The 25,147-nt window shown below is 46.5% G+C and overlaps 1 protein-coding gene across 5 annotated transcripts in view; it reads left to right on the forward strand.

Moving 5' to 3' along the window:
* The window catches only part of FAM120A (family with sequence similarity 120A), a 52,363-nt gene extending 34,892 nt beyond the window's left edge, over nt 1-17,471 (forward strand). For 2 of the 5 annotated variants that reach the window (XM_027664984.1, XM_027664983.1), the window contains exons 11-18: nt 1,182-1,431; nt 2,312-2,426; nt 5,516-5,725; nt 6,575-6,758; nt 7,629-7,775; nt 9,235-9,376; nt 12,970-13,066; nt 15,559-17,471. In XM_027664984.1, coding sequence (XP_027520785.1) covers nt 1,182-1,431; nt 2,312-2,426; nt 5,516-5,725; nt 6,575-6,758; nt 7,629-7,775; nt 9,235-9,376; nt 12,970-13,066; nt 15,559-15,870 — 1,457 coding nt within the window. In that variant the 3' untranslated portion in view covers nt 15,871-17,471. The remainder of the gene's footprint in view (nt 1-1,181; nt 1,432-2,311; nt 2,427-5,515; nt 5,726-6,574; nt 6,759-7,628; nt 7,776-9,234; nt 9,377-12,969; nt 13,067-15,558) is intronic. The other 3 variants (XM_027664986.1, XM_027664985.1, XM_027664987.1) reach the window with 2 other exon arrangements.
* Nucleotides 17,472-25,147: the final 7,676 nt, after the last annotated feature.

The raw sequence follows: 25,147 nt of genomic DNA on the forward strand, positions 1-25,147 counted from the left end.
GCCTGCCCCTGGCTATGGAGTCCTCTGTAAGGCTGCAGCCTGATTGCTGAAGAGGGCTTTGTAACCCTCAGACCTGCGCTGGCAGCAGCAGGACACACTCCTTGGTCTGTACCCAGCGGATTTCCAGCAGAAAGAGCAGGTCTGTACTCCTCAGGGAATCTCCCCAGGCTGTAACCTGAACCTGCACTAACAAGCTCCTTGAATCTTTCCACACTGCATAGCTGGGCTTGGAGTTAGAAGGGTGCAGACACATTGTGGGCTGTGTTGGGCTTGGGGTCGCTCCAAGGCCAAAGGTATCTTCTCTCAGCCTTGACGTGAGCTTGTGTTCTGTTCTAGTTGCCTTCAAGTGGAAAAAGGGAGATGATTTAGCAGCCATGTAGAGTGAACTGTCTTTGTTCTGATGTGCATGAAAGGGAGCCTAGGCAAAACCCACTAACCTCTTCATAGAAAGCAGTGCAATAAATGGGAAGACTTCAGTAAAGTAATGTTTTATAAAATTTTCAGGCAAAAGTCCCCTAATTTGCCCATATTTGAGATCTCATTGCATTGCAGTAGTTGAACAACTGCGGACAAATATAATATCAGGATTAAATCTGATTCAAGTAAATCACTAGGATCATATTGCTATTAAAAAGACACACGTGGAATATGTTTGTGTTTATGTACTGTTTTTATCACTTTAGGCTTTTGATCCATGACACAGATATTTTAGGGGAAAATTGCATTTTCAGGTGAGAATCACAAAATGGTTTAGGTTGGAAGGGACCTTAAAGACCATCCAGTGCCAACCCCCTGCCATGTGCCAGGGTCACCTTCTACTAGACCACATTGCTCCAAGCCCTGTCCAACACTTCCAGGGATGGGGAAATGGTGCTGTTTGCTTTAGAAAAATATATATATAGTTCCTTTACATTGTGTATATTTATTTGAAAATATTAGCATAGCGTTCCTAGAGAACACCTGTCTGTATGCACTGAATTTGTAAGTGGTCACAATTAAAAGGTGGTTCATGCAGGGTTTGAATTACCATTTTGGCAGTATAATCCAGCACACTGGTACCTATTGTGGTCTCAAAGTAATGGTTTTTGGATCCAAATCTCCTGCATATGAAGTTTGAAATAAATGCTGAACTATGAAATATTAACTCAGCCCGGTTTCTTTCTGCTGTTGCCGTTCTGCAGTTTCACCGGTGATAATTAAGGAATGGGCTGCTTACAAAGGCAAATCTCCCCAGACCCCTGAGCTGGTGGAAGCCCTTGCCTTCAGGGAGTGGACCTGTCCCAATCTGAAGAAGCTGTGGCTGGGCAAAGCCGTGGAAGACAAGAACCGACGGATGAGGGCGTTTCTGGCCTGTATGCGATCGGACACACCAGCAATGCTCAACCCAACTAACGTGCCCACTCATCTTATGGTGCTCTGCTGTGTGCTAAGGTCAGTGACACCTCCAGGGGAACCAGAGCCAAGGAAAGTTTTACTGTGGAATCTCTGTAGAAAGTGTTAATTCCTATTTGCAAGGTCACTAGGAATGGGGGTTTGGTTTGGCTGTAGAAAAGCGTGTTGTGTAGTCACTGGTTTTCGGTCTGTTGAAGGGAAGAGGAAAAAGATCTTGTGTTGCAAAGAGGCCGATGTAGCATTTGCATTAGTTTCCCTTGCTATGCTTGAGGCTTCAGCTTACTGAAAAATAATATTTGGGGCCTCAGAGGCTCTTGTGGGTGAAGTTGCACAGCAAAAAGAGGGAGTTCTTCAGAGAACAGCTGCATAGCAGCTTATCAGGATGTGAAGCTCATGTGATGATGCTCTGCCTGTGGTGTGTGAGGCTCCCTGGGTTAGAATTGCTCATCCAGTTGAGGTGATGATAACCAGTAGTAGAAGTGTTAGATCTGTACTTGAGCCTTCCAAAGAGAAAGTCACATGAAGTCCAGAACCCTGATGTGTTTAATTTTCAGATTGAACACTGAGAAACTGGGAGATGCTTACCTTTGGGGTAATTATTCAGCACAACTAACTCATAATTCTGGCAGAATCCAAGGGTAGCATGTTGCACATGAAAAAATATAAACCATTTTTGAGAGTGATAAATGTAAATTTTATCTTTGGTTCCATTGAACTTCATTTTGGCCTTTGAGCATCGAAACTCCTTTGTTTCTCCTTCTAGAATAGTCAGTACGCAGAAAAAGTAGTCCAAGTGGTAAAGCTCCTCATTTCATTGGGACAGCATGTTTCTCTGCTGTTACATGTTCTATGTATACACATAAAATCCCTCTTGTTTACCCAGTAAGAGGCTGCTGAGTAAGGTTGTCCTTCCCTGCAGGTACATGGTACAGTGGCCGGGGGTTCGCATTCTGCGCCGCCAGGAACTGGATGCTTTCCTTGCCCAAGCATTGTCTCCAAAGCTCTATGAACCTGACCAGCTTCAGGAACTCAAGGTAATTCTTAACTATATAACTTCCCAGCTGATCTGGGAATTAACTGCAGTGGCTGATGTGTACGTGCCTGTCTCACGAAGAGTCTTGCACAATCACCTGTACTTTTCAAAATCTTACTCTTGGTGGTTTCACGTGTGGTGGAGATTGATAATCTGTTCTGTTTCACTGGTTGAATAGGTAACTGCAGAACCTTTTCTCACAATTTCTTAAGTTTGTGTCTTGGAAACAAATGTGCTTCCATTGAAAAGATACAGGAAAAGAAAGGCTTCTTCCCTGTGTGGCTCTTTATAAATACTAACCTGGGTATTTTCTCATGATTTAGCACTCAAAAGATTTTTGCAGCTAAGTGTAGGAACGGAGAGAGACTTTTATATAATCTTGAGTGAAAAAATGCAGGGGAAAGAAGAAAACAGTTTATGAATGCTCTTAGAACTGTAAAAATCATGATTTTGAGGATTTTAAAAGTTAAAATCTCAAACGTTTAATTTTTTTTTTCTAGTACAGTGGCACTCCATGAGGTGGCTAACTCATAGTTAGTGTGGTATCCTTGTTGTAAATACAGAAGGTAAGGCAGCAAGGAGGAGGTGGCACTTGTTTCCCAGGTTGACACGAGCAGCAATTCTAGCACACCCCTCTTCTCAGGAGAAACAACAATGAAGCTCACACATATTCCAGCTATTAGGCTTTTCCAAGGTATATTTTGTCACTGATACCAGGTCTGGAAGAGGTTTCCTCAAAGCCAGCAAGTGACTGTTTCTCTTCTGTGGGTGACAAGTGGAGTGTGAGTTGGGTTCCTACCTGTAGCACCCTGGCAAGGACTTCTCAGCCTCAGTCCGTAAACCAAATCAGTCTGCTCGTGGAAACTCGGCACTTAGATATAAAAGTATTAGTCAGTGCAAGGGGAAGAAAACCAAATCCACTACAAAATCTGTTTGAACTTGGCACACAGCAAGTAGACAATTCACGTGTTAGCAAGGGTAGTAGCAGAGTTAAGAGAAAGCAAGAACCTTCTTCCCAGATACCAAAGGATGAATGTCAACAGAAAAATAATAAAGAGATCAATACAATCCATCAGGAAGACATTTATTTGTCCTTTCCCTCATTGCTGAAAAAAATGTGAAGCACAGTGAACACCCCATGAGTTCATGCACAGCCACTTGTTTGCTGCAGCACTTGGGGCTGTATCACTGCTGACGTGGGTTATAACCTTATTATGGCTCCTGAGAATCGTGGGTTTGAGTGCTGCTTGTGGGTAATGCCTTAAAAGCAGCCTAACCATAGTTCCTGGTTGTCAGGAGACTTGTTCAGATGTGTGCTGGAGCTGCTTTTCAAGGTGTGTACTGGACATTTGTGCTGGGAGCCCTGTGTGCTCACTGGGTCCTTCAGAACCCCAGGGCTTTGGTCCAGAGAACAGCTCTGTCCATGTTGGAGGAGCAGTGCTTTGTCTTCAGGGCAGTATGTGGCCAACCTCTGCCAAAGGAATGACCTGGCCTTGAGTGTGCTCAGAAGGAATGTAGGCAGCCCATCTGAGGGGACAAGCATTGCACTTGACAGAGTGTAGCAGAGTCTTCCAAAGGCTCATGAGAGGGTGGTTTAAGGCATCTGCCCCAAGCTCTCCTGAAGTTGTGTGATTGTACCTGTGGGTATCAGCAGAAATTCTAATGACAGTTTTGTAGGCCAGGCTGGATGCATCAAAGAGCAGCTGTGTATCAGCCACTCGATCTGCCATGTCCATTCTCCAAACACAACACAACAAACAAATCATAGAATCACAGAATGGTTTGGGTTGGAAGGGACCGTAAAGCTCATCCAGTCCCACCCCCTGCCATGGGCAGGGCCACCTTCCAGTATCCCAGGTTGCTCCAAGCCCCGTCCAGTCTGGCCTTGAACACTTCCAGGGATGGTGAGCCCACAACCTAAATGACATCTAAGGGCAGAGATTTTGACAGAGGTATCTATAGTTACAGAATCATCAGTGTCTCGCCTCTCAAGGTCTGATGCAAAGAGGAGGAAACTCACTGTGAAAATTGCTGATCTTAGAGACCTAAGAAAGGAATCACAGAGAAAATATTCTTTCCATTCCAACACAAAACAAATGACTAGTGATAAACAGCAGACAATATTTTGGTTTAATAGACATTGTTTTATTTTTCAATCACAAAGTAATGCAGATAACTTCTATAAGATATGTTGGTTAGCTGGAAGATGCAATGTTTCCTCAGGGTTGTTACTGTCTTCACATGAAGCTGCTTGTGAATACAGACAGAAAGAACAGCTGAGTTTGAACCCAGCTGTCTGCAAAATGAGCTGGATAGTCTTGGGGCCCATAAAGGTTGCTTATGCATAAGGAAGGTAATAGAGTTTAATTTTAAAGTTTAATACCAAGGTCTTGAAAATGTTCCCAAGAAAGGGCTGATATTTTGAGAAGTATTTCAGAGAACACCAGTAGTGATATTTTCTTATGCCAGAGCTAAAAATACACTTGCTGCAAGCCAATCCTTTTTTTCTTCTACCATCAGCTATTATTCACCATTTAATTTTACCTTTGTGTCTCTATCCTGCATCCTAAATAAAACTGTTGTATGCATAAACACTGCCTTGTTATTAAGAGTTGTGTTCTTACAGCAAAATCAAGATAATAGAAAATCCATTATAAAGGAGTTGGAAAGGAAATGTGTTATATAGGAAGAAAAATGGAATGCTGTCTATGAACTCATTCCTGAAACGTTCTACAGCACATCTCAGAAGCACATAATTATTTGGAATAAAATTTTTAATGAAGTTTTCTACTGCTAATTTCCTCTAAGTGTCTGTAGAAATAGTTTCTTGCACTTTGTTGAGAAAATAGAGGGATTTGGGTTTATCTCTGGCCTCAAGTGGATGGATGGAACCAAAGCCTTCCTGAGGATTGCTGCTCTGCATGCACAGGCGAGAGGTTCTGGTGCATTCTTCTACTCCAGCATGTGAAAGTCTGGATGACCTTTTAAAATCCCTCCGTTTGCAAGAGTTTTGAAAAGAATGTAACCGTTGGAATAACTTTGAATTAGATTTCATGGCGATCTTACTGACTTTCCCATGTTTTCCAACAGATTGAGAATCTGGACCCCCGTGGAATCCAGCTGTCTGCTCTATTTATGAGCGGGGTGGACATGGCTCTTTTTGCCAACGATGCTTGCGGGCAGCCGATTCCATGGGAGCACTGCTGTCCCTGGATGTATTTTGATGGGAAATTATTCCAGACCAAGCTCATCAAAGCAAGCCGGGAGAAAGTTCCGCTCATCGACCTCTGTGATGGTCAGGTGTGTAGTTCAGCACGGTGAGGGAGTGTCCCTTGTCCCCAGAAGGGTTGGATGGGGTGGGTTTATTATCATTTATGTCACATGTCATGTCCCTGCTTTTAAAGGAAAGTACAAAGTGAATGGCTAATGGGTGGGTTTTGCTGTTTGATCCCTTTTCTCTTGATGGTTGGGATGGCATTCAGGCAGATTTGGAAGAAGAGGCATCAACTTAAATTTCATTTTTATCTCTCTGGAAACTGAAACTTGAATGCCATGGTGAATGGCCGAGTTGGAAACTCTGCTCATTTGTTCAAGTCCTGCCTTTTTGGGTCAGACTGTCCCAGAGGACTAAGCTGCACTGGGTTTACAGTGAAAGAAAACTGGTGGTTTCTAACTGATTTTACAGACTGTGAAGTCATTCTTGAGGTCTTTTAGCTTTACACATTTCTTACAATCTTAAAATATACACATAGGAGTTTTTTATTGTATCTGAATCATGCAAAATTATTATCTAACTGTAAAATCAAAAAACTGGTAAAAATCAACACTATACTGTATGACCAAAACTTTTTTTTGATTTTAATTTTTTGGGAGGTATGAAATCATATCCCTTCTTATTTCTGACTCAAGGGAAGCTGATCTTAGCTTGGCTACTGATGGTGGCCGTGGTCCCTCTCAGGCTTGTAACCCTCCAGGCATGTTTCAGCCTGTCTGCACAGACTCTGGTTTGCAGTCCAGGTTTAGGATGATGATTCTGTCTCTGTTCTTCTGTTGTTTTGCTTTCTTCTTTGAATTTGTTGTGTAAATGTAGTTTTATACAATTGAAATGAGAATTTTAATATCCCTCTGTGACCTTCTCTTTATTCCTAGGCTGAGCAGGCAGCCAAGGTTGAAAAGATGCGTCAGAGCATCCTAGAAGGATTAAATTTCTCCAGGCAGAACCATCCTCTCCCTTTCCCACCTCCACCTGCCATGCCTTTCTATCCAGCTTCTATGTATCCTCGACACTTTGGGCCAGTCCCACCACCTCAGGGCAGGGGGAGAGGCTTTGCTGGTAAGTGATGGGACAGCGGTGCCACACACGATACCTTACCTTGCACATCCCCAGAACTACAAATCCGTTTTCCTGTTCAGTTTCACAGAGAAAATACATAAAAGCAAGTGGTTGGCTTGTGTTGGCAAGTGCCAATGACTGTATTTTGGTGTTACTTTTATTAGCCATAGCCCAGTGATATGGAATGGGCGTATTTCAATCAGGATTTTAGTAACTGTGCCAGATCAAAATATTTTTACTGTTATTGTAGAACTAGAAAAAAGAGGAACGGATGGACACTGGGTGTTATGAAAAGGCTCTGACTTGCACAGTACATTGCTTCAAAATGTTTATAAATTAATGGACACGGTTTAACTGTCAGGGTTGGGCAACCTTTCACCCTCCCCACCCCTCTGTGTTTTGCTACAGTCATTTAACCATTGGCACCCTCGAGTGTAAATACTGACACAACCATTCCAGACTGTTCCTAGAATTGCTCCCTTCCTCAAAATCTCTCTGTCCCAAGGCCCATAGGTGTATGGATATGGACATGGGCATTCCTGGTGTGCCATGACCGTAGCCAGCAGAGCTCACTGCCAAAAAATTGTCCCAAGCCTTTACAATGCCATAGAAATTGGGATCCCATTCCAAGCCCAGGGTCAAGGCGTGCTCTTTGGACAAGGGACACCGTGCTGGCTGAGGCAGCAGGACACCTTTGGCCAGGGCTCCCTCGGTGTGGTGGTACAGCATCACCCACAGGAGCCCGGTCCGCAGGAGCACGGCCCTCCTGGCTGGCTCCAGAAGGGTGGAAGGAGGCAGCAGCCTCTCTGCTGGGGCCTTCCCAGATGCCTGGCCCCCTCACAGCTTTTCCCCTGTCTTTCTTTACCCTGGGTCTAACAGGAGTCTATGGCTTCGGAGGCCCTTATGGGGAAACAGTAGCCACAGGCGCTTACCGGGCCTTCCGGGTGGCGGCAGCGGCAGGACACTCCGGAGCCTTCTCTGGCAATGACAGCAACAGGACTAGCAAGTTTCAGGGCGGTAATTATACCCAAACCCCTTTTCTTAGAGCTTCTGGCAACGGCTTCCTCCACTGTACGGTTTGGTCTGAGGCTTTCTTCCTGACTCCCTGTCTCCCTAACTGTCTCAGCTTCCCTCTCTAGAGCCTGCCCGGGCTGCTGTCCGCTCTGCTCCCCGTCCCTGCCGCCAGCCTCCTCTCGTGCCTAGAAACCCTCCTCCGAGTTAGAAGAGCCTGAAAACCCAACGGGCCGGGCTGGCTCCTGTCCCCAAAAGGCGAGGGGGGATCTGTAACCTGCTGGACTCTGCCTCACTCTATTAACAGGCATTTTCCAAAATCTGAGGCAGTTGAGCTTTTTGCAAAAACTCAATGTAGACATGACTGACTTCACTGTTACTGCTGACCCCTTCCTTGCTGGCATCAGTGCTCGCGTGGACACAGGAGTGGGATTTAGTTCCCTACCTGTGTGCCTGTTGCTTACCTCCTGTATGAGGTGGGATGAAGGAAACCTGTTGATTCCAGTGCCCTGGTCAGGGTAATTTTTTCATATTTATTCAGCTGTTCTTTCTGGCCTCTGAGCTTTTATCCTAAGAGCAAACATACCTCTAGTGCTTCATGTGTGAATAACTCTGCCCCTGCAAACCATCTGCATTTGGAGCTGAAGGACTTGCACAGGGAAGTAGGAACTTTCTGGATGTAATCAGTATTGTAGTTCCCAGCCTATTAACGTTTGGAGACTAATTGTGCTGCATAAATGCTGTGGTTTGTAACTCTTTTGGTGCTGATGGTTTTACCAGTAACATCTGGCTCAGTCCCACTTATCCAGATTCCTTAAAATACGTGTTATGCCCTCGAGCTGAATTTTAAGGGCAAAACACCGGTGTTAAGAGATAAGCAACTTGAACAGAAGCTACAGCTGCATTTTAGACAATTGCAAATTTTAGCTGCTTTCTTGGAAGGGGAAGGATAAACCCACCTTCTACACCCAGATCAATTTAAATGCTACATTTTCATAGCAACTTAGTATTAGTACAGCTAATCCTGCCTAGTAAGTTCTTTACTGCAAATATAATCTGTGTGGTTTATGCTGATACTTGGCGTTGGCTAAAAAGTGCCTTGAACCTGCAAGAATTACTTCTTCATTAGGAGTGCAGGAAAAAAACCAATCTTCAGCCAGCTTGTGAAGTTCCCCTTGTTTCTTGAGGCTTTTCTCAAATATATTTTAATCCCTGAAACTGAAGCACTCGTGTCAGTTAATTTTTCTTTTCAGAATTCATATCTATTTTTAAAAAACAGGGGGGGAGGGAACAGACTCTTGGAGCTCTAACACTTCTGGAATACCACAAAATGAGCAATAGTCTCCCAGTATCCATAGAGGAAATGGGATATGTGGTGAAATGTGGGCAAACCATCTTTCCATTCATTTGGAACTCTACTGTGATGATTGTGAAGATCAAGGTTTGGTTTTCCTTTTATGTGCAGGAGTCCAACCTATTCCTTCTCAGGGAGGGAAACTTGAAATTGCCGGCACTGTAGTCGGCCATTGGGCTGGAAGCAGACGTGGACGAGGGGGGAGAGGGCCATTTCCTCTGCAGGTGGTGTCCGTGGGAGGACCAGCCAGAGGGTAAGTGCCAGCCTGGCAACGTGCTTCTCGTGTGGGATTTAATGACTGGGGAAACAAGGAAAACAGGGAAAAGTAGAGACTGCATATGACACATTTTAGGACACCTAAGGTCATTTATACCTGCTGAATATTCAAGAAAAGCATTGACATTCGTTTTAAAATCTTTTAATTCAGTTATTCAGGTAGGTATAAGCATCTGTGTGCAAATAAAATTCATACTCAGTCTGAGATAAAGATATATACACACACACAGAGGTTTGTTTTGCATGAGGAAACGAGTTAGGGGCTTTCTCTTCCCTGAAATCAACAAACACAATACATTCAATTCCTTTCTGTTTCATGGCAGGACATTTTTTAAGAAGCATGATAAGATTTTTAACAACTACATTATGTAATTCTACTGTGAAGCAGAAAACACCTGAAAGACACTTCTAGGTTTAATAGTTCTCTGTTACAGTTGTGGTGGGAGTTGTGCTTAAAAGAATATTAATTTCTTCCGCTCTACCACTTCATTGAACTGCAGCTGAAGTTACAGGGGCACAACATGTCTGCGAAACAAGTACTTTATTACAAAAATATCTAGTCCATTACTTTTAAGATTATATTTTTTCCATAGGTTTGCTGGTTCTGTGCCTTACAGAACTTACCTTTAATTAAGGTTCTGTCTATTACAGGAGACAATCCCAAAGTAATGTGATTTATATATTATGTCTGTCTGTATTCTGAATGGAGTAAAGTGGGTGTATTTGTGCCACCTAGAGAACTGCAGTCTGAAGGACTAAGTCTGCACTGCATGAATTCCTCTCTCTGTTAATGTACTCAAATGTGTACTATAAAGCTTCATGCTGGAGTCAGCCAGAGCTGTTGGAATGCTTGTCTTGTTGGGCTGAGTGAGGAGATGGGTTGATCTGAAGCCCTGGGAGAATGGAGCTGCTGTGGGGACAGGGAGAGGCAGGAGCAGCAGAAACAAAGATGAACAGGTTCAGCAGCAGCACACAGCATTAGTGTGAGAGAGCAGGGCTGACCTTTGAGGACACTTAATTCTCTAGAATGAGATTTGGTTGCCAAAACAGAGCATTGAGTGTTGTTTTAGTTGTTTCAGACAACCATCAGGTACCTGTGTGGGCTTCAGGGGGCTCCTTTCCTGCTCCAGAGCAGCAGCTGGAGACAGTGGGAATGAGCGAAGGTGAGGAGGCATGAGGCTCTTTCGGGTATCAGTGGACAAAATAACCTTTTCCACCACCAAAATGAGGTTACTGGGAGGTCATCAGTTCTATTTTTCATGAGGATGCATGAACAGGAGAGTGGCCTCCTGCAGAGCTGGTTGCTTCTCTCAGCGACCTGCTCTGTGTGGGAGAGGCCCCGCTGGTGTCCTGCCCAAAGCCTCTGTATTCCAGAGCTCCCCGAGGAGCGTCTGGGGCACCCTCAGGCTCAGAGCTGCCTTACATTGACGCACATGTGCAGGATAGAAGTTCCTCCATCTCCTGAAGAGGGAAATACCTGAATTCATGCAGAACATCTGTAGCCAGGAATCAAGAACCCTCCTTATCTGGGAAACAGGTCACTGAGAAGGTGTCACTGCTCCAGTCAGTACCTTTGTGACAGGGGAATATATTCTCCAATGGTAGCTTTTGAGTTGAGATAAAATATCCGATGTTTCTTTTTGTTGGAGGTCCTGTCTTTAGGCAGTAACGTTTTGGGTGCACGTCGTCACCTCCAAAAGACAGGAAAACTGTCAATGCTAGATCTTCTGTCTCCATCAAATCAGCACCAATGGGAAATTCTCCACATGAAGAGTTACTAGAACTAGTCAGAAAGGGAAAATGACTGCAGGCAGCTTACCTGTTTGTTGGGTCAGTTGATGCTGAAATACAGCCAGTAGGAAAACATGCTCGTGTTAAGGGTTCTGCCTAAAGACAGAATCATAGAACCATGGAATGTCCTGAGTTGGAAGGAAGCCACAAGGATCATCCAGTCCGACCCCTGGCCCTGCACAGGACACCCCAGCAATACCACCATGTGCCTGAGGGTGTAGTCTTGAAGCTCTGGCAACCTTGGGGCCGTGGCCACTGCCCTGGGGAGCCTGTTCAGTGCCAACCACCCTCTGCGGGAAGAACCTTTTGCTGATATCCAACCTAGGGACCGAGTCAGGCTTGTTCACCCCATTGTCTCACATCTCTGCAACACTGAGCTCAGATGCTCTTATTGTATGAAATTACACCAGCTGTTTTGTATTGGCTTTGACCCAGCAATATATTCTCTGTGATTTCCTGAGGGAGAAAAGTCTTGCTCAGCTCCTTAAAGGACACACTTTCGCCTTGTAAAAAGAGCCAGTGGGCAGGGTGAGGAAGGAAAGCAGTGAGGGTGACTCATGCAAACCAGAACTTTTCCCTCTTCATTCTCTGCTGTTGCTTTTAAACCCCAGAATTTAGTTTCTTAGTGCCCAATGTGGGCATTCACATCGCGTGTGAAGAGACTAGGGGGGCACAGGCCAGTGTCACGGGGGGACCTGCTGGAATTGGGCAGCAGATCCAGAGGAAACACAGAGCAATACCATGCTTCTAGAGCAATCCAATATTTCCAGTCGAGAAAACAAAAGGCATTTTTAGGGCAGTGGTATCCTTGACGTAATGATGGGGAAGTTGAGTTTCTGCAATTGATGGGACTAAAACAGTTTTAGCAGAATCATGAAACCATTAAGGTTGGAAAAGACCTCTAAGATTGTCACATCCAGCCACCACCCCAACACCACCACCATGTTCACCACTGAGCCATGTCCCCAAGTGCCACAGCCACACGTTTTTTGAACACTTCTCGTGGTGACTCCAGCACTGCTCTGGGCAGCCTGTGCCAGGGCTTCACAACCCTTTTCATCAAGAAATTGTTCCTGATAAGTAATCTAAACCTCCCCTGGCACAACTTGAGGCCAAGGTGAGAAAGTTTGTTGTGATCTGATCTAATCTGTACTGAATCACACCAAAAATCACCACCCAATGTGTCCAAGTTGAGAGCCTCCATTGGAAAGCATGCCAGCTTATCAATTGCCACATGCCACATATGGATGAAACTCCTTCATTCCCTCAGTGTCTTAGATAGTTTTGTATTCTCTCATCAAAACCAAAGGAGTTTTGTATTTGCCTCACTTTCTTTTATCAGATCCTGTCTGTCTCACACGTTCATATGGGGGGAAGTGTTATTAAATGGGGAAAATGCCCTTGTAAGTGGTTCAAAATGCTATTTTTGTAAGGTGAAAGTATTTTGAGCTCTGGTTTTAAAGTGCTGTGAGGATAATTTGACACCTGGATAATGTTTCCGTGGAGCTTGAAAGTATCATTCATTGTTTTTCTAGAAGGGAAATATAGAAACAAACATTTTATCACTCCAAACCCAAAAGGTTTGTTGGGTTTGATACGCTTGGGAACAGTAGAACCCTGTGATTCAGAATTAGTCATCTTGCTTCTCTAAAGACATCTCTTTAAGGAACTGAAGACAGTAAAGCTAGGGAAAACAATATTCCAGCAGAATGAGATGTAAAGCAGTTGTAACCAAAGCTGATGTGTGTTTGTTTTCTCCTCTCTCCCCCACCCCTGCAGGCGTCCCAGAGGAGTTATCTCCACTCCGGTGATAAGAACTTTCGGAAGAGGCGGAAGGTACTATGGGCGAGGTTATAAAAGCCAGGGAGCAATTCAGGTAATGAAGCCAAGTGCCTGACTTGGCTCTGTGGGACAGGCTGGGCTGGGCTGGGCTCCAGACCAGCTCAAAGTGGCTGTGAGCTGTACCAGGACAGGCTGGTGTCACATCTCACTTAAAGCAAACTTTGCTTCTAAAGACACACATGGAAGAATGTATTTTGACATGAATCCTGTGCCTACACTGCTCGAACCAGTCCTGGGAGTAGAAGAAAATTTAGGAAAAGTGGGAGAAATACAAAGCTGAAACAAATTAGCAGTTCTGTTCCCGCCCCCCACTCTTCCCCAGTTCCTTTTCTGGGACCTTGGTCCAACCTCATGAAGGAAAGTTTGTAGCAGTGAAGGATCTTTGCTGCTGGAGGGCTCCAGATGAAAGAGCTGGCTCTAAACTTCTTGGGAATAGCGGAGCAGCCTTGTCCCCGTGAGCACACAGGTTCCTTTCTGGTGACAACCCGAGAGGTGTCCATGGACTTTTGTCTTTTCCATGGATCCTTCAAGTACAGCTGAGCAAGCTGCTGATCTCTGTGAAATGCCTGTTGCTTCAGAGTTCTGTTTTCCTCCCTTTTCCATGGTTCTGGCTGCTCTGCAGTTTGGACTGTAACGGAGGAATGAGTAGGAAATAGTTGGAAGAACTTCCACAATAAATATGTCATATGGACATGCCATTTGTCAGGAACACCTGAGAGTAGGGGGGTGTTTGCAGGTGTCAGACAGTAAAAGAGGGAATGTTCTCCAGTAGATAATGAAGCAACTCAACTTCCAGTAAAACTTACTGATTTTTAGGTTTAAAAATTCAGATACTTCACTTCCTAGTTAAATTTCTGTGTACACAGACTCTGTATATTTACAAATGTACCTATGGATCTGAAACTTTACATTTTTAAATAGAATAGAAACCAGTTTGTTAGTGATAGAGTATCTAATTTCTGAGTATCTTAACCTCTGAAATAAAGGAAACCCTGAAAACATCCTCCCAAATATTCCAGGCTTACTACAGATGTACATATGAAAGTGTAGCTCAGGTAGAACATGCAGGTGTGTTGGCAAGTGCCATCAAGGTTGGATATTCGCATTTTTATTAATGGTGTGTAATTTGGATGGTAAATACTTGTGATTACAAGGACCTGTGTGTAAAATTGTGCCTGGACAAGAAAGATAAATGACATTTTCTGTGGACTGGTCCTGAGCTCACTGCATTTTGTGATCATCAAGTCCCTCTAGTACATTCCTTGTACAGGAAGAGGAAAAAGGTGATTTAAAATGCACGTGGCAGGGAGAACTTAGGAAAATTCATGTGTAGTGAGTAGACTGTGATGCCCAGTTCAGGCTGAGTGGTGCTGGTGTACCCTGAGCTCATACCCTGGGATGAGGAGGGGTGTCTGTGCAGGGCCAGGCTCACCCCAAGTCACCCCCTCCCCGAGGGCTGGGAACCTGACCAAAATGAGCTGCTTGTATTTACCAAACACATCAGACTGGCCGGTTTTGTCCCAGGAGGAAACCTTTCACTCTTGGTCTGTAAAGAAGCAAAAGCATGTCTTGAAAGCTGAACATAGTGACCCCTATAAAGAGGCCCATGGACACGGGTGGTCAGTGTCCCTTGTCCTCAGGGGCCAGTCCTGTACCTGTGCAGTGGGACAGAGTTGTTGGTGATTTTCTGGGTAATGAGAATGCTGGAGAGCAGCAGTGCTGGCTCACCTGCAAAATCCTTCTGTAGAATCCTTCAGCAGCTGAGTACAGCACTAGCATGCTGTTCTGGCAGGTAAAAATGGAGGAGTTTGCTGTTGTTTGAGGTGTATCAGGTTTCCCTGTTTTAAGCCATTTCTTGGCTTGGTGAACAGTGTGACAGACCAGTATGCTGCTTGCTCCCCAGCAGCCCAGCTTGCTCATTTTGGTTTGTTTAAAGCCTATTATGTTTCTGGAATGCTAAGATTAACTATAGATACTTTAAAACTAATTGTATGATGCATCAATCTGGATTTTATGGCTCTACTCTGTCTTGTAAGATTTTACTATATGCTTTTTGTATGAAACCCCTCTCCTAACGTTGGAAGCATATAGCCTGGTGCAGAGAATACTGCATGGTGCCTCTGAAAACAGTGGGGTTTGAATTTGAGCAACATGTAACCCTGCCATTAAATCACAGCACACATGAACCAAGAAGCAGAGTTCAGCTGTACCTTGATTCTCAGTTTTGGTGTTTGCAGACATTTATGTACCTCTGATGTTGTGAAATAAGTGAAGCATCGAGGTTGAAACTGAGGGGTTTGCCCCAGAAGCATCAGGAGGCTCTGGGGAACACTGAAAATCCTCTCCTCAGTGTATTTTTTTTTGGCCACTTCTTTCAGCAAATGCCTACTTTTTCATGTTCAGTCATAATCCTGTGCCCTGCATGCTGCCTGTTGTGGCATCCTTGTATCAGACTGTACAGTTATAGATTTATATACATTTATAGCACTGGTTCTTCAGTAATTCTCTTTTTTTTTTAACAACTAGGGCAAACCTCCTTACGCTGCTTCAGCAGAAGAAGTAGCCAAAGAACTTAAGTCAAAATCCGAGGAATCTAAATCCTCACTTGTGTCTTCAGATGGATCCCTGGCTGAAAATGGAGTTGTGACTGAGGAAAAACCAGCTTCCCAGATGAATGGGAATACAGGAGACATCAGGGCTTCCAATCAGTCTGAAAGTGCCTTGAGTAATGACTCTAAAATGTGCAATACGAATCCTCACTTAAATGCACTAAATGCAGACAGTGTTTGCCATAAAGATGATGCTCTTGAGGCCACTGTCTTAAAAAAAGAAGAGTAAACTTATTTTTTATAGAGGGTGAAGGATGTTGGGAAGGGTCAGGATTAGGAATATCTGGAAAGAAAGAGAGCCTACAGTTACGTACATTTTTTCCTTTCCGTAAGAGAAAAATGAGGACTTTGGAAATTCGGATCCCTCTTTGATGTCAGAGATTTAAACAACACATTTTTTTAGTTTTAACCAGTTGTAGTCAAAATGCTACAATAAAACAAAAAAAAAAAAAAGAGAATGAAGAGCATTTGACTCCCGCACTTAAAATGAAGTATACATAAAGTTTAAACTGGTTATGACAAAAGCTTGTAGTTTTGTTTTTTGAAATATAAAGAAAACAAATTTTGGCAGTCTTTAAGTATATATAGCTTAAAACTATAATTTTTAGTACTTGGCACCATATGTATGCCATTATATTTGATTTTGCATTACTGTGTCACAATAAAGCTTTCTTTAAGGCTTTGATTTCATGATTATGGGGGGAAAAAGGCACAACCACAGTTTTTTCTTTCTGAAATCTCATCACCGTTGCCGTGGTTCTTTTGTGTTTAAAAATGTGCAAACTCTCGAAACTACCAATTCTCAGTAACACTTGCAGTTCTGCTGAGTTCAATAGACATCATACATACGTTACGAGCGAGTTAAACGGAGATAAACTTGAAATCATAGAAGATGCAAACGACCTTTCAAAACAAACACAATGTGTTGGGAAACTTTTTGTGACTAATACCATGCATCCGTGATCAATGAACTATGTGGTTTTGAATCAGACGTAGACCATTAGTACTACTATTTGAGCTAAACTTCTGCATGGTTCATGATTTTTAAAGTGTGTAGTTAATATTATGCATGTTATTGTCCTCTTTCTTCCATTCTTACAAGTACTGTGCCCATTTGCAAAACAAAAAAAGCTAATAATCAGTAATAGTCCTATAAAAGATGTTAACTATGTTTAGTCATTGACTGATCTTGCTCTAACCTTAAAATTTTGTGATTATTGACCTCTGTTGCATTTATTCTAAAACTTTAAAAAAAAAATTATCTAGCCGTTTTGAATATCAACGTTACCCTGGTGTACTCATTGCTGTATGCATTATTGTTCTCTGTTGCTGTTTTATGCCTTCATATTAGCAAATATGAAATTCTGTGAAAAACAAAAAAAAAAAAACGCTTTGATCTTCAAAAAAAAAAAAAGTACCCCCCTTCTGTAGCAGGAAACAAATGGCTTGTTCTTGAGAACTTTCCCATCAAGAATTTAGTATAAGCAAATATACCTGTATCATTTTGATGTTTTTGTTAGTGTTTCCAAACTTAATGTACTTCAAAATCAGAATCATTTCTTTATATTCGTTTTCATATAATTCTCCTGATGCTCTTCATCACACATTAGTGATCAGAAATGAGGTGTAATTCCCCATTCCCTGCCCGCCAGAGCTAAGTAGGTATCTTAATGTAAGTTGAAGGGAGTTCTGCCCCAACTCATGGATTGTGCAAGAATGAACTACTGTTGGGTTTGGCTGGTTGTAGATGGATTGTGGTGTGGTGTCTTTGAAGGCTATTGAATGCAACTTACAGTGCTTAATAAAAATCTTTATTCTTTTAGTATAAAATACTGTATGCCTTTTTTGTCAAGTATTTTTTTAATTAACATGTAAATAAAAGTTTTTCCTATGCCCAAGTCAAGTGGTTGAGTTGGCAGGCTCCGTGGTGCCCTCCCAGAAGGCGGAGGAGGGAAGCATGACCTTTGTTTTCTTCCCTGGAAGTGTTCAAGGTTGGATGGGGCTTGGAACAACCTGGTCTTGTGGAAGGTGTCCCTGCCCATGGCAGGGGGTGGGACTGGATGCTCTTTAACCCTTCCAACCCAAACCATTCTGTGATTCCCCTGCTGCTGGGGGACACCGCACTGGTCGAGGTCGAGCTCTGGCCTTGCTGGTGTTTGCAGCTCCTTCAGGCATCCCCTTTAAATGTCAGATGGTTGATGAGTTGCAAATAAAACAGAAATAATGGAGGCAGTTGTTTAAAGAGAAAAATCAGCCACAGGTGCTTGCAGATACAGAAGGTGGCCTGTGCCATCTCTGCAGAGCTGGGAACTGTGGTACAGGAGTTTGCTCTACATCACGGATCCACCTGATGGGACGTGAGGAGCTGCACATTTACACCTTGGTGCCTGTTGGAATAACCATCAACAAACCCAAGGGTGCATGGGAAGGTCCTGGTGTGCCCGTGCCAGTCCCCAGTGTGTGGGTAATGGCTGCTTTCCTCAGTGTCACTGTGCCACCTGTGTTTCACCACAGGCAGCCGAGGTGTGACAAGCTGTCCACTGCAGTGTGACCAGGATTAGGGTGTGAGGGTCCAGCAGATGAAAAGTTCATGGCCCCAGTGCCAGGTGCTGCATTTACTTTTTCCAGTAATCCTGGTGAAGAGGTTTGGCTTGTGTGGCATGTGTATCCTTGACCTGGAGGCCGGGTTTTCAGTGTGCCCCATTTAAAGCCCTGCCATTGCCCTGGAGGGGCTGAAGGATGAGGAGGATGAGGCCTCGGCTGTCAGGAGGGGCTGGTGGAAGCAGCAGTGGGAGGATCCCTCAGGTACCTGTTTCCTGGCTGGGAGCATCGTGGTCAGACCCAGGGACAACACCGGATGTGTTTTTGCTGCCTGCAGTGGGTCAGCAGTGGGGCATTGGGGTGATGTGGTGGGTGCACTGGGACCGAGCAGGGATGGGTGGGCTGGGAGAGCCCAGTGATGCTCTGTGAATCTGCCCCCTCGGGGACAAGAACAGGGCTGCCTGCCTGCTGTCCTGAGCTGCTTCCTGTAGGAGGGAGGCATTTTGCATTCATCGAGTCCTCTCCCAAAGAGTTAAACTGACCCTGCCATCAGTGATCCTGTGGAATGATCAGGGAATACTGCCTGGGCTCGGTCCTGAAGAACATATTTTACACCTGAGTTTATGAATAGAATAGAAAAGAATAGAATAAGGATAGGATAGGATAGGATAGGAGATGGAGATAGGATAGAGGATAGGACTGGATAGGATAGAGGAGAGGATAGGATAGGAGATAGGATAGGATAGGAGACAGGATAGAGGATAGGACAGGGGATAGGATAGGATAGGATAGGATAGGAGATAGAATAGGATAGGAGATAGGATAGAGGATAGGACAGGGGATAGGATAGAATAGGACAGGGGATAGGAAAGAATAGGACAGGGGATAGGATAGGATAGGGTAGGGTAGGATAGGATAGGATAGGATAGGATAGGATAGGATAGGATAGGATAGGATAGGATAGGATAGGATATTTCAGTTGGAAAGGATCCACAAGGATCATTGGGTCCAACTGCTGGACTCCTTCAGCCAGACCAAAAAATTAAAGCACACTATTAAGGGCATTGTCCAAATGCCCCTTGAATACTGACAGTTTGAGGCACCGACCACCTCTGCAGGAAGTCTGACCACCCTCGCGGGAAGGAGCGCTCCCTGTGTGCCCAGTATCTCCTTATCCGGCTCCAAGACAAGAGTTAAACCGGCAGCATCAGCCGTTTGGGCGGGCCCTGTGCCCGTGCCGTGCCCGCGGCGGCAGCATCCGGGCTCTCCCTGGCTGTGCTCGCTAATTGTTTGTGTTAACGAGCCGTACGATCGGCGTGTGCCACAGCCGAGCCCCGAGCGCTCCCGGCCCCCCGGGCAGGGGCTGAGCTCGGCAGCGGGGGCGGTTCGGGGCTCGGGGAGCTGTGGAGCAGGCGGTCCGGCCCGGGTGTTGTTCCCGGCTCTCCCGTGTGACGGGGCAGCGCCGTGTCGCGGGCAGAGGGGGCGGAGGGTGAAGGGTCCCCCCGGGGCGTTTCCCTTCCCTCCTGCCGGGCAGGGCCGAGCGGGGCCGTGACGGGGCCGCGGTGTCGGTGCATCGCTGCGTCACGGGCAGGGCCTCGGCCCGGCAGAGCCGCGGGGTGTTCCCGATCCCTGCTGAAAAACCCCCGTAGCGGTGAGTCCCCCGGGGCTGTGGGAAGCCCTGCAGGCGGCAGGGCCGCGGGGCCCCGTTCTCACACCGTCACTGAACAGCTCTGGCGACACCCGGCAGCCGGGACGGAGCCCCAGCGCCTGGTCCCTGCGAGGAGGGGGAGCGGGACCGCCCAGCCATCGCTCCTGTGCCGTGAGATGACTGAGGCCGGGACACGTCTTTCAGTGCTGTCAGTGCCCAAGAGCACCGTTATCCTGCCCCACAGTTCCCCAGCCCCAGGCGGCAGCTCCCTCGGTGGTGACAGTCTGTGTAATCCTTTGGATTGCGCCTAAAACCTGCAAAGTGAGCAGAGTCCGGCCGCACTGACCCGCCAGGTATGACCACACCGGAGGGCAGGGACGGCTCCCCACCCCGTGGGATGGAGATGGGATGGAGTGGGGCAGTGTAGAATCCCAGAAGATAAGGGGCTAATGTGTGTGCCTCAAACACTGATAGCTGTGGAGCCAACCAAGGACTGCTGGGAATAACCAAGGACTGTTGGTCCTAATACACCATAGGAAAGAACAAGATGTGGCTGGAGAAGGGGCCATGCGGAGGGAGGGCAACACTTCCCCGGGATAAACATCCTTGTTCTTGTTCCTGGAGATAAGCACAACACAACACAGCGCTAGCATAGAAGTGAGGCTGAGAAGTGGGTATGGACTGCAGGGGATCAAAACCACCTGAGACCCCCAAAGCCCTCTGACCCATTTCCAGAAAGGTCTGAAAGAATGGACTGCAGGGGATGGGATGGGATGGGATGGGATGGGATGGGATGGAATGGGAACAGAGGGCTGGCTGGCAGGATTCTGGCTGCTGAAGGAGGGTGGCATTGGAACCAGATATCTCCTGGGGGTGCCAGCCCAGAGGCACAGCACTCACGGGTGCCTGGAGCCTTCCAGACTGGTCAAGGGTAGAAACTTTGTTGTGGGGCTGGAGGGGCGTATCACCCCAGGTTCCCAACTGCCTTTCGAGGTGCTGCATTGAGGTGGTACCCTGGGGTGAAGCCTCAGTGGGTTCACCCTCAGCAGTGGGTTCTGCTGTTCCTGTCAGACCACACAGCACCTCCTGGGTAAAGTCCCCAGGAGGGTGTCCCCAGGTGCCACCCCTGGCAAAGCTCCTCCCTGCCTATGGGCCTTGCCTTCGGGTCTCTGTCAGAGCCGTGCTCATCTGTGTTACTTTACTCTGGTTTCTGGTTCCTAACAGCTCTCAGCACATCAAAAGAGAAACGTTTAAACACTTGGAAGATCTCTTTTACCTAGGAAACTCCTGGCTGCTTTGGCTTTGGGAAAAATGAACATCCTGAGCGAGGGATGCACCCTGATCCCTCATGGAACAATGTGAGGAGAGGTGGAACAAGTGAGGATCAGCTTGAGGCAGCAATGGGCTCATATGCATCTCCCTCCTTTACAGAGCTTTGGAGCAGGGAATGCTTGTGGCCCAGCACAGTGACACCGTGTGAGGGGGTGACAGGGGCAGCTCCTGCCTGCAACCAGCTCGGGGTAAAAAATAAAACATTGGGTCCAACTGCAAGTGATGAATCCTCATGGATGGGCAGAGCCCTGGCAGCTGAGCCAGCAAACATGTTCCTGGAGCTGCAGAGCAACCCCGGAGGAGCCAGGGGGTTCCCCCCCTAGGAATGTGCCTTTCTCCCCCAAAATATGCCAGCCAAGTCCTGATTCCTGAAGATCCAAACGGAATCTCTTCCAATAGTTTTTCTACTCACTGCATCTTGCCCTTGTACCTCGTGGCGACTCCTGGTCCCGCATTTGCAGCAACACACAGCCCAGCTGAGGAAAAACCAGGAGATGCAGGGTCAGTACAGCACATCCTGACAAATGTGATCAGATTTCCCTGTCTTTCTGCCTTTGGATTCTTCTTGCCTGCAGTGCTGCCAGCAGGGTTGGCTCTGGGATTGACTGCATTGGGGTGGCTCTACTCAGGTCAGTGGTGCTGGGGGGCTCAGGCATGGTTTGGGGAGCTCAGGCGTGGTTTAGGGGGCTCAGGCATGGTTTAGGGGGCTCAGGCATGGTTTAGGGAGCTCAGGCATGGTTTGGGGAGCTCAGACGTGGTTTAGGGGGCTCAGGTGTGGTTGGGGGCTCAGCTGTCATGTGCAGCAGGACCGGGGCCATCGCTGCTGCTGCTGCCCCTGGCAGGTGGGTGTGGGGGAGTCTCACCCTCTACCTGGGGAACCCGCAGTCTCTCTGTGCCGGGTGCTCAGCACTGCTGGTATGGAGTCTGCCCTGCTGTGCTGGGGCTATGATCCCCACTGCTCTGGATCTCCAGCAGCCCAGGGAGTCCATGGGGCTCCCCCACACCAGCCCTGCACAGAGATGGCACTGTGGGTTGGACAGGTCTGTGAGCAACCTGGTCTAGTGGAAGGTGTCTCTGCTCATGGCAGGGGGGTGGAATGGGATTGTCTGGAAGGTCCTTTCCAACCCAAAACACGCTGTGATAAGATGATCCTGTGACCCACAGATCACAGTGGTGCCACTGACTCACTCACCACTGCCATGATGTGCACTGGGACAGATCCCAGCCCAGCCATAGGGCACCCTGGGTGAGCAGCCCCTGGGGTGGTGGCCGTGGTGACCACAGTGGCCATGTCCTGAGCAGGGCTGTGCCAGGCTGCTGGCTGCCAGCTCTGCCCCATCTCCCCCAGCCTGTCCTCTGCTCCCCACTGCTCCCATCACTGGTGTGCTGACTCTCTCTCTCCTGCCTTGCTTTGCTCTTCCATGTGAGGATCCAGTTCCCTTTCACTCCTCTGAGTGCAGCAGGGAGGTGGGAGGAGGTTTTGCTTGTTCTCTGCCCCAGTCCATGGGCACCGGGCACTCCTGTGTCTGTTTCATTTTTATTTTATTTAAGTTTTTCCCCTGAAGGCCATGTAGAGTGAGAACTGCACACAAGACATGGACAATGTCACTGAGGCTGCCCTGCTGCTGGTGCTGCCACGGGCAGACTCCTGCCCTCCCCTCCTGCCTCGACCTGGGCCCCTAAGTAAATGAAATAAAAGTAAGTAAAATAAGTAAGATAAAGTCAATAGCACAAAATAAAATAAATATCTGAAAAATTAAAATCTCATAAGAGAGACTGATAAGTTTTATTGACAGCTGACAAGAAGGTTCAAAGTTTGGTTTTTTGCCAATATACCTTGTGCAGGTTCTAGTGACTGACAACAAACACACAATTTAATGTCAATGTGACACCAAAACCCCGTGCAGTGACTCCTTATGGCACATGCCATCAGATTGTGGGATGGAATATAAAGTATTACTATATTAGCATAAATTAATATTAACAATCAATATAAATGTGGTGTCGGGGAGCACTGGAAGGATGGATACTGTCTGCAGCCACTGGACAGGGGGACTCTTGGTTTGTTTGAGGCTGCACCACTGCCACTGATGTTTTTTCAATTGGCTTAAAACTTATTTTTTAATCAATAATTAATTAAATATTAAATATTAAATCTTTTAAAATACTAATTTTAGATCTATTTATCAGATAAAAACTAACTTCAATATTTCAAAGAGTGAACTTAATGATCAAATGACGTTTTGCTGAGGCAGCTGGGCACAGCTCCACTGCTCACCCTCCCTGCCAGAGGGCTGCCAGGCACCTTCTGGATCCAAATGCTCCTGGAGAACTGAGGACAATGGGACAACCTCACCCATAAGTTTCTTTATCCATTAATCCCTGTCAAAGGGATGAGTAAGATGTCTGAGCTGCCAGAACAGAGCCACTGTGTTTCCATGCAGTGTTGGCTCCAGCATCATCCAACACAACTGACTTTGCAGAGGAAAGGAGTGAAAACATGGACACTGAAAACAGGAGTAAAAACATGGACACACCACTCTGCTGCTGGGTATGGGATCACCTGAGGCCCAGCAATGGATGATCAGGAGCTGGACATGATTCCAGCCCCCAGGAGCACCTTGGCTGCACCCCACCTGGCCCTGCTGCCCTTTGTGGTGGGCACCAAACCCCCGTGGTAGTCAGAGGGGTTGGCTCACCCACGACTGCAGGGGGGACACACTACTTCCAGGGGGTGCTTTGGAATATGGCTATTTGCATGGAGATGCTCATGGGACTGAGGAAAGGTGGTGAGAATGTAATTCTTCACAGCTCATATGGGCTGGGTGAGCAAACAACTGGGAGAGGGAGATGAGCACAGGACACGGTGTGGAGGAGCTGCTGTGTTCACAAATGCTTCAGGGAATAGTCGTGGAATCATTTTGGTTGGAAAAGGCCTCCAAGATCATCAATCCAGCTGATGATTCCATGTGCCATTAACGTGAAAACACTGGTTTCAGGAAGGGAGGACAGCCCGTCAGGTTGCAGTGCAGGTGTTTGGGGTGTACAGAGGCACAGAGCCCAGAATCCTCGTGACTGTCCTGTAGGCATCCCAATCTCCAGAGGCTCATTTAAACCCTGAGCTGAGAGGTGCTGGGAGATGTCCTTGGCAAGAGGAGCAGTGTAAAGGCGTGTGCAGCTCTGTGATGGCTCCTGAGCTGTTCCGCCCCATCCTGCCTTACTCCCAAGACTTGCTCTTCTACTTTCTGGCTGAAGCTGTGAACCATCAAAACCATGACAGGTGGATTTAAACCTACAGTTTTAGAGGCTTTTAGGGGGCAGGTCCTTCTGTGGTGCATTGCGATGAAGGAAGCAGGTCCCTTGGTGCACCTCGAGACACTCAAACCCACCAAGTCACAGTTTAGGACATGGCCCTGTGGCCTCCCACTGTGTCACTGCACTTGGGGACGTGTCAGAGGCCACCCGTGGTGGGGCTGAGCGTGTCACCCACACACAGCTCTGTGTGTGACAGTCCTTCCTGTGTGTGTACACACAGCGGGCAAGGGGAACCATCCTGGCAGCCCCTTTTCAGCAGGGCTGTCTGTACCAAGCCAAAGTGGGGTCTGTCTGTACCAACAACAGCCACCTCACTGTAGAAAAACTCAAATTTGAAGTTTTTTGGCTCCTTGAATTTCCCTTGTCCCTCACAGGTGATTCTGAGGACTTTTGCAGACTGATGAAAAAAGGCTGAGAAATATCTGTTTTATTTTTTGATCTAAGACAAATAGAAGTTTCCCCCTCACACCCCCAAATGTAAAGGATTTAAGATGCTGAAATCATCATAATGGAATTAAAATCCCATCTTCGCTGGGATACTCATTGCAAGCACTTTGTAGGAAGCTCTCACTCCTCAGGGAAAGGTGTCAGTGGCTTTTGAACACTCTGGGGACACAGGTCCTCCCAAAAGCCCCACAGTCTGGTTGTTTAACCTCTGTCAGAGCCTTGG

The sequence above is a fragment of the Corapipo altera genome, unplaced genomic scaffold (genome assembly GCF_003945725.1).
Source record: "Corapipo altera isolate COAL_440 unplaced genomic scaffold, ASM394572v1 124, whole genome shotgun sequence".
Classification (NCBI taxonomy): Eukaryota; Metazoa; Chordata; class Aves; order Passeriformes; family Pipridae; genus Corapipo; species Corapipo altera.